This window comes from Odontesthes bonariensis, chromosome 10, assembly GCF_027942865.1.
Source record: "Odontesthes bonariensis isolate fOdoBon6 chromosome 10, fOdoBon6.hap1, whole genome shotgun sequence".
Classification (NCBI taxonomy): Eukaryota; Metazoa; Chordata; class Actinopteri; order Atheriniformes; family Atherinopsidae; genus Odontesthes; species Odontesthes bonariensis.
Window position 1 is genome coordinate 32721857 of NC_134515.1, and position 16105 is coordinate 32737961.

At 39.4% G+C, this 16105-nt stretch overlaps 1 protein-coding gene across 1 annotated transcript; it reads left to right on the top strand.

The window, feature by feature from the left end:
- Positions 1-8692: 8692 nt before the first annotated feature.
- On the top strand, positions 8693-15059 carry sall4 (spalt-like transcription factor 4). The gene is made up of 4 exons (XM_075475806.1): positions 8693-8759; positions 11017-13449; positions 13533-13837; positions 14377-15059. Exons 1-4 carry the CDS (start codon positions 8693-8695, stop codon positions 14809-14811), a joined length of 3240 nt encoding a protein of 1079 aa, XP_075331921.1. The 3' UTR covers positions 14812-15059.
- Positions 15060-16105: the final 1046 nt, after the last annotated feature.

Consider the following 16105-nt stretch of genomic DNA (forward strand, 5'->3'; position numbering starts at 1 on the left):
TGTTTGTTGTAAAAATCTATTCTGTTCCTTGAAGGAGGCATCCTCTGTTGCTCTTGACAAATTATTATTATTATTTTTTTTTTTAAACCAATCAAAGGACAGAACTTTGTTATATGCAACATACACTACAAAGCCCTTTGAGGTCATTTGTAAAAATAATAATAATAATCTGTGAAATAATAACTGTGACTTGAACTGGGTTCTATGGGTTTCATTCATTTTAAAATAAAAAAAATGTTTAAAGTCTCAGTTTTTATTTCTTTTGTATAAATGTGTACATATACAATCCTTCTCTTAAAAAATGGGGGGGGTTAGTGGCTTTGCAGACATGCAGGTGGCTTCAATTCAATCCTTCTGAGGGTGTTGTCTACAGGGAATCAAAAGACAAAAGCACCATGGGGTTTTCTCCTTTTTGTCCAACTTGTGATTTACAGTTTTCCCTCACACACACACTCAGTCAAACTTTTTTTTCACAAAATAGAGTGAGACTAATGTGTTCTCTACATTCCTTGAGCTAATTACTTCAAAACATCTTGTTTAAAAAAACAGAACTACAATCAGCATTCTGTAATGTTGGCATTTCAAACAACTAAAGAGTCACACATGCACAAGATTTACACACAGTCCTTATCAACATTAACACTAGTTGTTGTTTGGTCTGAGAATGGTCCATATTTTAAGTCATGTCTTGCATACCATCCTGGTTGCTATGCACTGTTATTATATACAGAGCTTTTTAGCTGGAGATCTCTGCAGAGAATCTAAAAACATTTGTTCTATATCTTTCAACCCCATCAACCTCAATGACTTCAGCACCCCCCTTGCTTTTTTTCATTTAATTCCTTTCCTTTTTTTTCTTTTTATTTGTTACCAGAGCTTACCACATCACAGTTTCTGGACAGATGTTGGCAAAATTCTTACTTTCATCCTCTTTCTCTCAGCCTGACAGTTCTGAAAGGGCAAAGAAGGACAGAAAATAATCAGCAGAACATCCCATAAGTCTGAATGTGAGAGCGGCAGATGTGGATATGGAGGGGGTTGCCACTGGGCCTCCCCCAAAGGCCCATCTGACTATTGTTCAGCAGAGGAGCCATTTTTGTGGTTGCTATAACAACCATAATACACTCTTCTACATGTTCCCGCAGAGCACTCATAATAGTATGAACTCTGATTCTCTGAGCTGTATTAACAAGAAGGAGCAAGAACAAAAAAATATATATTATTTTGTCATACAATTTATTTTTATCATACATTGTAGGGCAAGAAATAATAGATTTAAGTGGTATGCTCTGAAGAGAACAAAGTACAAACTCTTGGATATGTACTCGTGAAAAATTTGAAGAGATTTTAAGTGCCCGTGAGTGAATTGAATACAGTGTGTAGAGGGGATTAGGAGTTTGTTTCAGCAGTGGCAGAAGGCAGTCAATACCTCTGAGGTCCACGGCTGTCGTTGTCAATGCCCGCTGTAAACCTACATTTACATTGAAGAGCTTGAAAACCCACCAGGTGTCTTTTTAGTCTTTTAGCCCCACATGAATGACCACATTCACTGTCAAGTGCTGTGTGCTGCATATTTCCTTTGTGTTCAGGGAAGTTGCCCCCTTTGACACAAAAGGGCACTGTTGAAAGCTGAGGCTAAATTAATGATTTGGAGAACATCAAAGTAACTTGAATGGTAATATCTCCACACTGTGGATATATCTGATGAGATATTACTGATATATCTAAATAGCCATATCTACTGTTCCTTCTGTTTAAGCGAAATTACAGATGGGGATTTTAAAATATCTGCTCTTCATTCACAGCCAACTTTTTTGTGAGAAATAATTCATTTAGATATGACCATCTTGATGGTTTATTGTATGAACAGAAAATGTGTGTGCATGTCAGCAAGACTTCATGTAAACAGGCTTGTGTTACAATCACAAGTATTTATGTTGGTCACTTTGCTATTTGCGTGCTCCCAACAAAACGTAATCTGTCAGAATGAATATGAATGATATAAATCAACCCCTGTTACATAAAAATGAAGTAAATGTTTATCCACATTGTTACTCCATCAATTACAATTTAATGTTTTCTGACAGAAAATGAAGCTTTTTATAAAATAAAAAAAAACTATCCTGTTGCTTTAAATTGATCGTTCAGCCTTCATCTTTAACAAATACTTTGAAATGCAAAAGCGGGGAACTAGCAGTGTACTGTTGTATAACTGTTACATTCTCATAAGCTAATTAGAAGTGAGAGAGGACTGATATCCTGCAGCTCCTCTGCTCAGCACTTCCCACCCTGTAAATGTTTATGGCCCTGACCCAGATTGCATCTCAGATTTGAGGGATTGGGCCCCTGTTGACTCACAGCTTGATGGTGACCGCCAAGCTCTCCCTATCTCTTTGTTTATTGTGTCTCAGATTCTTCATGTTTGACCTCCTCATCCCCCAAACTGCAACTTTTCTGATAATGGAGGTGTGCAAATTCACAACAGTTAAATAGCATTTTCAGTCAAATATCTCTAAAACCACTTTAGATTATGTGTTTTGCTTTACTTTCTCTGTAATGTGTGACTGCAGAACCCCAGGCTCATCATACCCTTCCCCAGTGCGAGGCTGATTACAAGCGAGAGTGAGAAGTGGACACAGCGGGGTTCTCTTCATACAGTGAGTCCTTGTTTCCCCCAACACTCTATTGTTTATTGATAGAGGCAGTTGTCATAGTCATGCAATAACAAAAGCCTGACTATTGGTGTGTTTACCTCTGCACAGGAACTACTGGGCAATTCTCCATTAAATTACAGCCATGTGTGGGCCACTGATCTCTCCCCTCACCCGCCAGCCACTGCTCCAGAGACACACACACATTCATGCAAATTACACACTAAGAGTTGAGCAGGATATTAGACTGTTACCATGGCCATAAAGCTAGAAGTAAAAGAAAGCACAACTAATCAGTAACTTTCTTTTGACATGCCAACACATGCAAGAAAATCATTCAAAAGAAAATGCAAATAAGTGACAAAAAAATTCTTCAAAAATGACACGACAAATTACATTCAAAGAATTCGTGATCAGAGTAGAAGTTCGACCAACCCCAACCCCCAATCAGTGGTATGAGATAAATAGGCACACATCTTGTTATCAAGGATTCTTTAAACTTCCTGACTCACCCAGGTGTTACAACCATTCTGAGTTCTGTGAACTCTTTGCATGCTAATGAATCTTTTAAATTCTATTACATACTTTGCTTGAATTTAATGCAGTCACATTATACTCAATGATCCTCCTCTAGACACTTTGCATTGAAAAACAATTAACTTCAAGTAATATGATTGTTAGGTCTGTAAAAAATGTCATGAGAAAAAAAATTGCAATGGTTCGCTTATATTTTGTGAAATTGATATGCAATTAATATGCAAATTTACTTTTGTTTCAAAGTCCAGCTGTTTCAACCACATCTGAGGGATATTAGATGTGTCTCACTTTGTAAAGTTCATTCCCACTGTATGTGTACTGAAGATTTTCAACGTATAAATTCCTAGACTTAACTAGGCTCAATTATTCATGTTTGACAAATTACAAAGCAATGTAATAACATTTAATAAACTTTAGGAGATGAATTTTTTTCATTTATCTTTTTTTTTTAAGGGCTCCTATGAAGTACTAACGGGCAGTTAATCAGTACGGTTACATGCACAGTTGAGTCGAGCTACAGTTAAAGCTCAACTGGGCCATTTAATTGAAATACCACCCTTATAACAGTACAGTAGCAGAATCAAGTTATTGACTGATGTATGTCCTACATCAGTCAATAACTGAATGATGCTGTGGATTGTGTGAGAAAACAGCTTTAACTTTTTCTGTGGAAGCTCATCCTTCATGTAAGAATTTACTGCGTAGAGGTTGTATTTGAGTTACTTGAATGCTGATTTTGTCTGATGATGCTGCAGTTATAAAATGAGGATTTTAATAGAGTAGAGTGCTGAGCATGAGCATGAGGTGACACATAGTCTTAACTGGATACCTTTCAGTCACAATTTATAACATGTTTAAAAATAAATAGATGGATAAATAAATAAATGATAAATTTGAAATTTGGCTGTATTAACAAACGTTTATGCTTTACTGTTTTCATAAAAAGATGCAAAAAAATTGTGCAATTTCAGTGAGGTTAACAAGTTTACATGCCTTTGTAAAGACAAGTTTTGCTTGGAATAACACAATAATTCGCTGGGATTTATTTCTAGTGACATGTAAAGTGAGTGCAGAAGATAGTAGTCAGGGAGGAATTCTGACAGGGAACTAAGCTTGCAGATATGGAGGCCACAGAATAGCAAATTTTCACAATAACTTTAACCTAAAAAATGTCATAGCATTTTGAATGAATGCTATATTTATTGAATTTTCAATCTCATCATATTTGCATCAGACAGATACTTTGTCACTGTTTTCACAACCAAAGTCAACATCAGTGTCACTATATGTTATTGGATGCTGTTGGTCATTCAGCCGATCCTGCCACTGTTTTAGTGTGTAAAATGCACTACTTTTGGTGTAAAAGCAATAGAAGTTAAGTAATAAAAAGAAGCTAAATGTATTTTAGAGTTGAAGGAACCTTAAACTATTTAATTCATTATAATAATCAAACCTAATATGCTGTAGGTTTGCCCATATTATTATAGTATAACACCACTGCTATCTGGACATGGTGTATAGATGTAACTTTTTACATAAGACACATTCAGTGGGAATGAACCATATTGGCACAGCCAACGAACATCCAATAGCTTTCACATCGATGACCTCAGTCTTTATTCTAGACTGATACTACCAAACAAAAGAGCTAAAGACACATGTTCATGAAAAGGAGGCTGTTTGCTGATCAATAATGGAAACAGTCTGACACTATAGTAATCGCAGTGAGATGCTACACTTGTATTTTCCAGATAGTGTCATGTTTAGATGATTGGAACCAAAGGGTAGTCAAGAAAATTACTGCATAATCTTGAAAGTGCGCTCATAGGAAAAGGTGCATTGATTGCCAAAAATCAAAGTTAATGTTGTGATATGACTAATATGAATGGAAAAAACACAGACCTTGGCAGTTCAACAGACAAGAAAGGTCAGCCGAGCTGTTTTCATTTGTGTTTGTCTGTCCTCAGCATTTCTTACCCTTTCCTTGGGAATCAAGTCTTACATGAAAAAAAAAACATTTCCCTTTGTCCTTTGTGTAAGTTTAATTATGTTATTTATGACTACAAGACAGGAAATGTTTTAAGGGGGCACCTGAAGAAAGCCAACAGAGGATAAAATAATAAAACAGGGTCTAGAAAATACATCGGAAGACATCCTGATGTTGGTGAATGAGAAACTTGTCAACCATAAAAAGACCATTTGTGGTATCCTTGTGTTGAAGAGAGCACATCTGAAATGGTGAGACATGACTATGGTTTTAAGCCTTTACACAGGAAAGGGCCATTTTTTCTTTTGTTTCTTCAGTAGACAGTTAATCATTTGCAGTTGAAAACACCTTATGTGTGTGAAACAATGCAAGGAGCTCAGGAATACACTCAACTGTGTCAGTGAATGCTTGTTAATCTCAGAAGTATGACAACTTGCAGAAATGGCTGATAAGCCACTTAAATCTAAGTAAGTGTTTTTAGAAGGAATGAATTTCAAATGCTTTAAAAAAAGATTCACACTGAGAAGTATAAATGAGAAAAATACAAAATATGTCTGAGACCGTGACACGTCTCTTTCTTTCATCAAATAACCATCTCTACTTTTGTTGAGTGAAGAAAAGTCCAAGTTTAATTAGGCATTATTTAAGTTGAAATGAGGATTTAGAAAGCTTTTTATCTGACTTAGCTATAGAAGAAACAACACGTATGACTTAAATGGAAACCTTTCACTAAAATTTGCCTTGTTTTGACGACAGCATCGATCGTCACACTGATGTGAAAATTGCTCATCCTTCCCCAGATGAGTCGCGCCTTTCATCTTTTATTGAGTCCTAAAAAACACATGTTCAATTCACAAATCCTCAGCAAGTGTTGGCCTGTTATTGTTTGGCCGCTGCAAGGTCCTTGTAAATCTCAACACAAGTGACACATCTGAGGAGCTCAATGTCTCTCCTTCTCACAGTGCTCTCATGTGAAACTCCAAATAGGGAATCAAACTCAGACGAGGATCTAGATAATAATTACACTGTGGTTTGTGTCCTGGGGCTGCTTCTAATCTCCATTGTGAGCATTTTTGAGACTGGAAACTTCACTATTGTCCAGCACATAACCTGGTCAAGGACACAGCAATTTGCTCTCTGTGCTCACTGCTTCTTCAGCAGATTTTTTTTTCTCCCTAAAATGAAATACCTAACACTTACCAGCACAAAATTTTCACAATGGATCTCAGTTTCTGGGGGGGGGGGTCCAAATATGAGGCAGGAAAAAGGCAAAGGATAATTACATTGGTATAGTATTTTACAATAAAAATGTTGCCGGAGAAGAATTTCACTTTTTTTCCCATCATGATCTCAAATGATTGTATGTGTCCGTTTCTTCATTCACTAATATATTTTCTGATTATGATTTACTTTTATGCCTTATTGTCCAACATTCAAAAGAAGTAGGTCATACAAGCTGACATCTCTTCTGGTTCCCACAACTGCAGCTTTACGACAGTGCACAATTTGAGTTGTTTAGACTCAACGAAGAAAAAACAGTGTATTCAAGTATAGTTTCCTATTGGGGCAATAAACTGTCTAGACAGCACTCCCCTCTTTTTCACCTTCAGCCAGCCCCTTAAAGGGCATTTGTTTATCTGAATATATTGGCGTGTCTTTGTCTCCCACTTATCAGCTGTGGCATTATATAACACGCACTGAAGTAGTTTAGCCTGAAAAAAAGTATAGAAAAGAGGCCAATCTCTTGAATTGTGTATACAGCGTTTTTTTCATGTCACTCTTGTCTATAAATGATGGATTTTTTTTATTATTATTTCCTATCTTAAATTGTAACTTTCATTCTCAGCTAACTTATCAATTATTCTATGTAACTATGTTAACTGTACAGTCAAAATTACTTCCAAATTATTTTCATTGAGTTACCAAACCAAAGGTTGTATCTTACAATCCCTTTTTTTTTTAGAGATAGTGAAGGCAGATGATTATCAGAATATCAAATCTTATCTGTTATGCTTTGGCATTTGTTTTTTTCACATTATTTTATTGTTTCCATATCAGAAAAGTAGGATTTTTTTTATCTGTTAAAGTTAGTCTTCATTTCATTATGAAGTCTATCAATCACTTTGATGTATGATCTGTGCTGTACAAATAATCCGGCTTTAGCTCACTTTGGAGACACATTCTTCTGTACTATTCTGTCTGTTATGCTTCCGTGAGCAGTTTTTACGCCTTTGTACTCTTCACACTTTTCTGACTTCTGATTGTGTGAAGTATTTTCTTTCTCTGAACACCAGGAGGAGTATTTTTGAAAAGCTCCATCATGGCATACTCTTCTTTCCTCTTCCACAGCTTTTTCACATAACGTTGGGTCCAAAATACATGTTTCTCACTCTTCAAAGATCCATACTGATATCGCAGTCTCTGAAGAGCAGCATTTGAAGAGCTCGGTATGCCTTTGGTATGTTGCATTCCAAAAATAAATTCCTGTCTGCATATGGTAATCTGCAAATGAGAAATGTGGAGGTGTGACACAGGGGTTATAAACTACTGTATGTCCTACACAACAAGAAAGTCCACAAGTACTATTCAGCACAGTAACACTGGTTTTATTTACATTGAACATATCAGGATCTTTATCTCGCTGATTTAGAGGCAAGTCTCTGTGCAGTACATGCATGAAGTCCTGCATTAATTAAGGTTTTCCCCTTTGTTAATTCCTCCCCTGTGATGCGCAGTGAACTTCCTGGAATGTTTTAACTGTGCCAACGATGTGAACGTTAGCGTGAAGCAGAACCAATAGAATAATGCCATCATCTTGATCACATAACACATCTCTAGATGTTCTTTTATATCATTTGATTTTGTTTCTTTCTTATACAACCGTATATTGGGGGCATTGGGGCCCAAGACACCAGCATAGGAGAAACATACAAATGTATCCTTTTAGTTGTAATGAATAAAGCATCACAGCAAATAGATTAGCTCTCACAATCACCAAGACACGCTCTCTCCACTGGGAAAAAAAAAGAAAGAAAAATGTCTTTCAAATAATAACAACAACAATAATAATAATGATAATTCAATCTAGTGTTCTGAGTTTAATTTCCTAAGTTCCTTAAGGCGCGGCGGTCTGCCAGTCAAAAAAAAATTAAGGTTTGACTGCTCTCTCACTCGCTTGTGTTACAGTACATTTTTCATGAACAAGGAAAAGAGCGAGAAGTTGGATGTCATTGACCCTGCCTCCATCCTGCACTCCGTCCACTAGCGTGCCTCCTCCCGCCCCCTTCTGCCACACCGCTCCGCTCATCAATAGGGAGCACATTTGAATAATGTGTGAGCACTTGGACTGGAGCCAATCAGTTGTCAGGGGCTTGTGATAAATCGCAATGCATTATCGATAATAATAATTACGTTGACATGCGCATTTCTACTTGAGGGACTAATTTTCCGAGCTGAAGAATTTGTTAAAGAAGGGGAGGAAAATTGTCTGTGACTCTTTGCTCCCGATGGTTGCACCATGTCGAGGCGCAAGCAAGCCAAGCCGCAGCACATCAACTCTGACGAGCCCGGTTCGACAGAGAGTGGTGAGTTTTTTACTCACAGGATAGTGGAACTTTACGTGTGGCCGTGGCCACGCTGCTTTCAACCCATCGTTACTTGATCTGCAGCTTTAGGGGGGCCTGGTTTTAACATTGTTCCGTCGCACTCTGACCTGTTGCTGTCCTTTTGACTCGGCCGGGGACAAACTTAGCCTCTCTGCTGTGAAGCGACACGTTGAGAAACTATTTTGAACACATACAGGTGCTCCGCGAGGGTCGCTTGAAAAGGCAACACTGTAGGCTTTTACGTGTTCAAAGCGCCGAATTGCTTGTTTGTAACTTTTTTGTGTGGTTTGAAGGCTTAACTCACAGACTTCAATCATAGGGTTAGAACGTTTTGGACAAAAAGCTGTTAAGTGAGCTGACTGATGAAATCAATGATGCTTGTGCTTCTACATGATGTAGGCTATATATTATGTATATATGCATGCATCGTAGACTTTCCTGGAAAGATGTGTGCCAGATAACGACTGTATCGGCTAATCAGACGTATTATTTAATTTTTATATTAATTCATGTCACTAACTGGTCTGAATTGTAGCAAAATATAGTTAATTCTCTTGGGAAATGTTTGTGTATTTTTTGTTGTAGGCTTTTGACGGGCATTGTTGGGTTTTAATCCCTTCCCGTGTTGTAATTTACATACCCAATTCTATTTGACTCTACTGGTGAAATCTTTTGAGTTATGGTGCTACTGATTTGCAAGATTTGTGTTTGCAAGTGCGCTCCAAAAATTGAGGTCTCAAACAAAGGTGTCCCAAAAACTATGAAATGTGACTCTGGGGTAAGCTGACCTAAAGGCAATAAATCCCCCAGTTTAATGCATGACTGTTTCCTTTAGTACATATGTGGAGAGGTGGGGGATGGAGCAGTCGCCTTTTCGTGGAGACTGGGTGGGGGTGCGTTTTGGTGTTGCCATATGCAAGCTCCAGTCCAGTCGTTGACTTCACCTTTTATAATTACGACAAGTGGAGATAACGCGATGTTGGGACAAGTTGCAGTGCGTTCTGATTTGAACATGCTGTTTAGAATATTTGTGACTAAAATGTTACATTTGGGATATGTAATCCAATGCAGCGCGCATTGTCTAAATGTTCAATCTGACCTCGTGTCATATCCCTGTAAAGGTGATCGGATACAGGTCATGCGCCGTCAAGTGGTAAATGAATGTTCTGCCTCCCGAATTTACTTACTAGTAGAGAAGTTGCGGCTTTGTAGAAGGATCACATGCTTTTAATAGATTGTTTTATTACGACATACGTATGTTTTCACATTAAATGGTTTCTGCGTAAGAGGGTCTTAACTGTGTGGGGCGTAAAAGTGGATGGCAGAGTCATGCTCGCCGTTTCCTCCTTGAATGAGATTGTGATGCAGTTTGTAACTTTTTCGTGACACCGCTTCAGTGCCTCCTGGTGAGCAATTAACAAGGCCAAAAGTTTCCTTGGGCAAATGCAAACAGGTGGTCTGCCCCCTTTCTCAGAGGCATTTGCATTTGACAATACACCCAGTTGTGAAATGGCCTCTTGGTTAGCAGACAATTTAAATTGCACACTTGGAGTACTTATCAGGCATTCACAAGCTGTTAAATGCGTCGAGTTGATTGCATTGCAAATGTCGACTTGAATTATTTATATATATTTTTGGTTATACATGGACATCAAAATAAGTTTAATTATATTTTTGTGGAACATAGATTTATAGTTTTACTGGAATTTCAGTTTTGTCTGGGAAAAGCAACAGCCTTGTGTGGCACCAGAAATCAGATTTGTGTTCAGACTTTTCCAAGAAGGTGTTTTTTGTTTTTTATTCAGAAGATGTGTTGGGTAAATATGTAATTTATTTACCCTGTAAATTACTTTGTCACTCTGGACATTGTTCTGAGTTATATCAAAGGTAGATGGTTGCCCTCTGCTGGCCCTGTGGACAATGGAGAAATTCAGTTTTAAAAACTCCAGTGACCCTGAAACGGTGAACAAAAAGAAACCCTCAAAACAAGATTTATGTCAAATTACTGTCTTGACACGAAGTTTATAAGAATTTAGCATGCCTCAAATGTTAATTCAAGATTCAGTAAAAAAAAAAAAAGTATTAATTTGATTTTTCTCATATTTATCACATTTCATACATTGTCAAACTGTTTTAAATTGTATGACTGTAGTAGTCAGCCAAGTCTAACAGCTTATTTTTATTTCATTTTAGCTGTGTGAAGAGCATATGTGTAACTTGTATTCTCTTATTCAAGGGATTCCCCAGGATGATGAAGCTGAGGAGACGGGAAACGATGTGAAGAAGTTGAGGATGGATGAAACCAGAGTCTGCAACAAGTGTTGTGCCGAATACTTTGATGAGGCAGAATTTCTTGAACATGAAAGAAATTGCACTAAAAGTCAGCAAGTGGTCATCATGAGAGACGGAGATGGGAATGAACTGCCAGAGGAATATTCACAAGGCTCTCCTGAAGGCCTCAACAGTGATCACGATGATAGCCAGTCCAGCAATCATTCCAATACAGACCAACTGGAAAGAACAGGGGAAGAGTCCAGCATGAACGCAGAGGACTCGGGACACCAGGATCACAGAGACATGTCTGCAAGTCCTGAGATGGCTTTCCAACCTTCACCTAAAATACAAGATTCAAACGTCACTCTTGAAACCATGCCTGACACTAAAGTGGCTGTTTCCCAACATTCTTCAAATACCTCTGTGACGTCACCACAGGATGCCCTTCAGGCCATACCAATTATCTTAGAACAACTAGTGTGCCTTCAGCAACAGCAGCTACAGCAAATCCAGCTCACAGAACAGATCAGAATCCAGGTAGCCATGATGACCCCACAGAGTCTGCAGTCATCGGTAGGGGCAGCAATGGATCCTCTGAAAGCCCTTGGTGCGCATCTCTCTCAACAGCTGTCTGCTGCAGCAGCGCTGATAGGGAAACGGACCGGCAGTCAGAGCCTGTCTATGGAAACCATGAAGCAAGGTAAACTACCTCTGCCTGCAGGCATCCCTACCTCTCTCAATGGAGGACTGGGATCAATGACTTCAAAAACAGACATTTTGAAGGGCGTTCCAGATCTAGCCAGCCGTTTACCAGCACTACTGCCCCAATCCCCAGGTGTCATGAGTTTCCCCAGCACATTCAATGGTATCCAAGCTGGGATTGAATCCTCAAAAAAAATTAAGACAAAGATGCTGACCATCCCCCCGGAATCAAAGAATGTGGAATCATTATACAAGCACAAATGTAAATACTGTGGAAAGACCTTTGGCAATGACAGTGCCCTCCAGATTCACTTGCGTTCTCACACCGGTGAGAGGCCTTTCAAGTGTAACATCTGTGGAAACCGCTTCACAACCAAAGGAAACCTCAAAGTCCATTTCCAGAGACATAAAGACAAATATCCTAACATCAGCATGAATCCTCATCCTGTACCAGAGCACCTTGACAATATTCCCACCAGCAGTGGCATTCCTTTTGGTATGTCTGTGCCCATGGAAGAGTCAAATATGACTGAAATTAAGCCAATCCTGGGTCATCCAGCTACTGGGTTCAATCCATCTATATCAGGATTCAAGACTAATTTTGATGGCTTTGGGGGTGATCCATTTTCCCAGAGGCCCTCCCCATCAACAAGTGACGGCTCCCCATCGGTTTCCTCTGTGTTTGGCCAAGAAACGGGACTGGATCCAATTCAGAAGGATCCTAAAGAATTACTTGGAGCACTACATCACATGAATGGCAGTACTCATCCAGGAGAACAAAGCTCTGGAACAGCAAAACTTCAGCAGATGGTTGATGGCCTGGAAAAGAGGACCAATGATCCCAATGAGTGTGTGATCTGCCATAGGGTACTGAGCTGCCAAAGCTCACTTAAAATGCATTACCGCACACACACTGGGGAAAGGCCCTATAAGTGCAAAATCTGTGGTCGAGCGTTCTCCACGAAGGGTAACCTCAAGGCCCACTATGGAGTGCACAGAGCTAACACTCCCCTTAAAATGCAACACTCGTGCCCAATCTGTCAGAAGAAGTTCACAAATGCCGTGGTTCTTCAGCAACATATTCGCATGCACATGGGAGGGCATATCCCCAATACACCAATACCAGAAAACCAGTTTGAGGCAGCTGAGGCAATGGAGCCATCTCTACCCGAGGATAAGCCAATGGATGTCAATGGCTTTGAAGCAGGCATGGAAGAGCATGAGCCAGAGCTGAACTCTCAGAAGCCTAACAACTCCTCAATTTCACTCCCATCTGCCTCTGAGGAGCAGCATCAAAAGCACACAGCCCCTGCTGTATTTTCCAGCCTAGATGTTTTGAAGAATCTCACCTCTGCTCTTGCACTGAAACGACAGAGTAGCATTGCTTCAGAGAGTGAGGGAGCATCTAAAGAATCTCTGCCAGCTCAGGAGCAGGAAAATCCAAATGGCCGCAGTCCTGCCGTTCCTGATTCAGCCATGTCATTTCGCTCCTCTTCCCCAATAAACAACAATAATACTAAGTCCCCTGATTCAGCTGTTGATGAAATTGCCCACAGTGAGTCAAAACAAGAGTCTGATGGTGCACACAATGGCAGTGAGAGTAGTGGGGCCCTTGACCTCACTGCTTCCAGCAGCTTTACCCCCAAGGTGATTAAAGAAGAACCTGGCATGCTCTTTACAAATGGAGACTATGGTGAGTTTAGTAGCAGAGGAAAAGTATGTTGATTGTTGTCTTGGTGAATGCATTAGTCTAACCTTTTTCTCTTGTATCAACAGCTTCCAGCACCATACCTTTCATGAAGATACCACCAAGTCTGGGCAGTGTGGAGATGAACATTCCTCCAGAGAATCCAATGGGCCCTCACGGTTTGTTCAGCTCCCATATGCCTCAGGGAACAGCCATGCCCTCCTCAATCTCTACTGCACCACGGCGATCGACCAAACAGCACATGTGTAATGTCTGTGGCAAGAATTTCTCATCTGCCAGTGCATTGCAAATCCATGAGCGCACTCATACAGGGGAGAAGCCTTTTGGCTGCAACATCTGTGGCAGGGCTTTCACTACAAAAGGAAATCTAAAGGTAAATCTTCACTGTTCAAATTGCTGAATAAGTGTGCCATTTAGAATCAGAATCAGAATCGCTTTTTATTGCCAGGTATGTGGACACACACGAGGAATTTGACTCCAGTTACACCTCACTCTCTTTAGTGCAACAATTACAAAAAAATAGACAAAAAAATAGACATAGAACAAGATTAAATCAGAAGTGCAAATTGGTGCATGGTGCAAGGATGAAACACTGAAGTCCGGTTTTAGCTGTTTAACACAGAGACAGCCTGAGGGAAGAAACTGTTCCTGTGTCTTGTTGTTTTGGCGTACAGAGTTCTGTAGCGCCTTGCAGAAGGGAGGAGTTTAAACAGTTTGTGTCCAGGGTGTGATGGGTCTGCAGAGATGTAACCTGCCCGTTTCCTGACTCTGGACAGGTACAGATCCTGGATGGAGGGCAGGCTGACACCAATAATCTTCTCTGCAGACCTTATTAGACTGTTGATGATCCTTTTTAGTGTTTAACTTGTATCGTAATTGAATGTGTAATTTTTTTTTTATTTTTTTTTTAAGGTGCATATTGGCACCCACATGTGGAACAATTCATCACGCCGTGGACAGCGCCTGTCTCTGGATAATCCCATGGCGCTAATGGCAATGAACTCTGAGGCCAAGATGCTGCCAGAAATTATGCAGGCACCCAAAGAGCTGGGTGCACCACCAATGAACTTTGATCCATCTCTGTGGAACCAGTATGCTGCTGCCTTCAGCGGTGGCCTGACTATGAAGGCCAATGAAATTTCTGTCATTCAGGGAGGTGGCATACCACTCCCTGGGAGTCCTGCTGGTGGGCCTCTGATTGGATCCACTGGAGGTCTCATAAAGATGGATGGATCCCACTCTGGTTTGCCTGCCGCAATGGCTGAAACTGAGAAGAATAGCTCTGACAGTGTGCCAAAATCACAGTTCCCACATTTCATGGAGGAGGGTAAAATTGCAGTTAATTGAGGTTTTTCTTTTCTTTTCTAACCATCAGGTAATCGCGTCCTCTCATTTTGTGAATGTCTCCCCTTTCAATGAGGTACAATCAATATTGAGAGAAAACCTTGTAGAATTCCACTTAGATTGGTTGTGTTTTTCAAGTAACTCCATTGAAGCTCTCTTCCTTCCTAATCTAACTGATTCTTAAGTATTACGATTAGTTGAACTTGATTATAACTACTGTAGTTGTATTTTATTTTATAAGAATATATATGCGGGTATTTTCTTTCTGACTTTTTTTTTTTTTTTTTTTTTTTTTTTGCTGTTTATCCAGAAGTTTGAATGTATAACTTACTTGAAAATGCTTTAACTCAAACTGTCTCCTTGATAACTTTGAAGGATTTTGACTTGACTAGGAAAAAGTTTCAGGGCATGACTTTTAAGGGCACCAATTTGACCGGTCAAGACACGGTGTCAGTGTTCAGAAATAATGTTGTAGTTAACTGTATATGTCTGTAAAGACTACTTTCCCTCCTGTTGTGTGCCATAGGTTTTTATGAAATTGTACATTTCTTATGTTGTGGTAAATATCATTACCTTTGAAGAGGCTGTTGATCAGACGGAATATTCCATTGTCTTGCATGTTAAATCAAGTGCTACAGTTCAGTTTTAGATTCTGTGGGTTACAATGTGTTGGTGTCAATATACAGTAGCTGATTACTCATAACTGTTTTTGCCAAGTGCCTAATCTGAATTAAATGTTGGCACCATCGGGTTTTACAAAAGCTCTGTTAGACTGAAAAATGTGTGTGCTCTCCTCTACAGGGCAGCATGCATTTCAGATGTTCGTGTTTATTCAGTTTACGAAACTATGAAGGCGTTTTTCACCTACATATTCGTCATTTAGTTGGCTGAGCTCAGAGGGCTATCCTAACGCTTGATGTTCTTAGGCCTGTACTATTCCAGGTTTTAGTTGATTTACATTTCACTGCTCTTACTGTAATGGGGAGAGGGCAAATCAGCAATTCTGTCTGATTTTACTTTCTGCCACAAACGACTATTCAACCAATTGTCCAACTGTCTTGGGGTTTTTTCCTATATTGTCTTGGTTATATTGTCAACTCGTAGCGGCATTAATTTATTGACGATACACAAAATGCTTGAGTTTAGGGGGTAAGTTCTACCTCGTTTAGATTTTAGTTGTCCCCTTGTGCCCCTTTCACTCAATGCAATGTTCTGTACATCTTTCCGATACATTCTTTTTTTTTTTTTTTTTTTTTAAATTTTGCGTGAGCTAAAATATTTTTCATTCTCAACCTGC

Coding starts and splice junctions, on each gene's coding strand:
- sall4 (XM_075475806.1), top strand. CDS start 8,693: ATGTCGAGGCGCAAGCAAGCCAAGCCGCAGCACATCAACTCTGACGAG. Junction 13,450..13,532: donor CTTTACAAATGGAGACTATG/GTGAGTTTAGTA, acceptor TTGTATCAACAG/CTTCCAGCACCATACCTTTC. Junction 13,838..14,376: donor CTACAAAAGGAAATCTAAAG/GTAAATCTTCAC, acceptor TTTTTTTTTAAG/GTGCATATTGGCACCCACAT.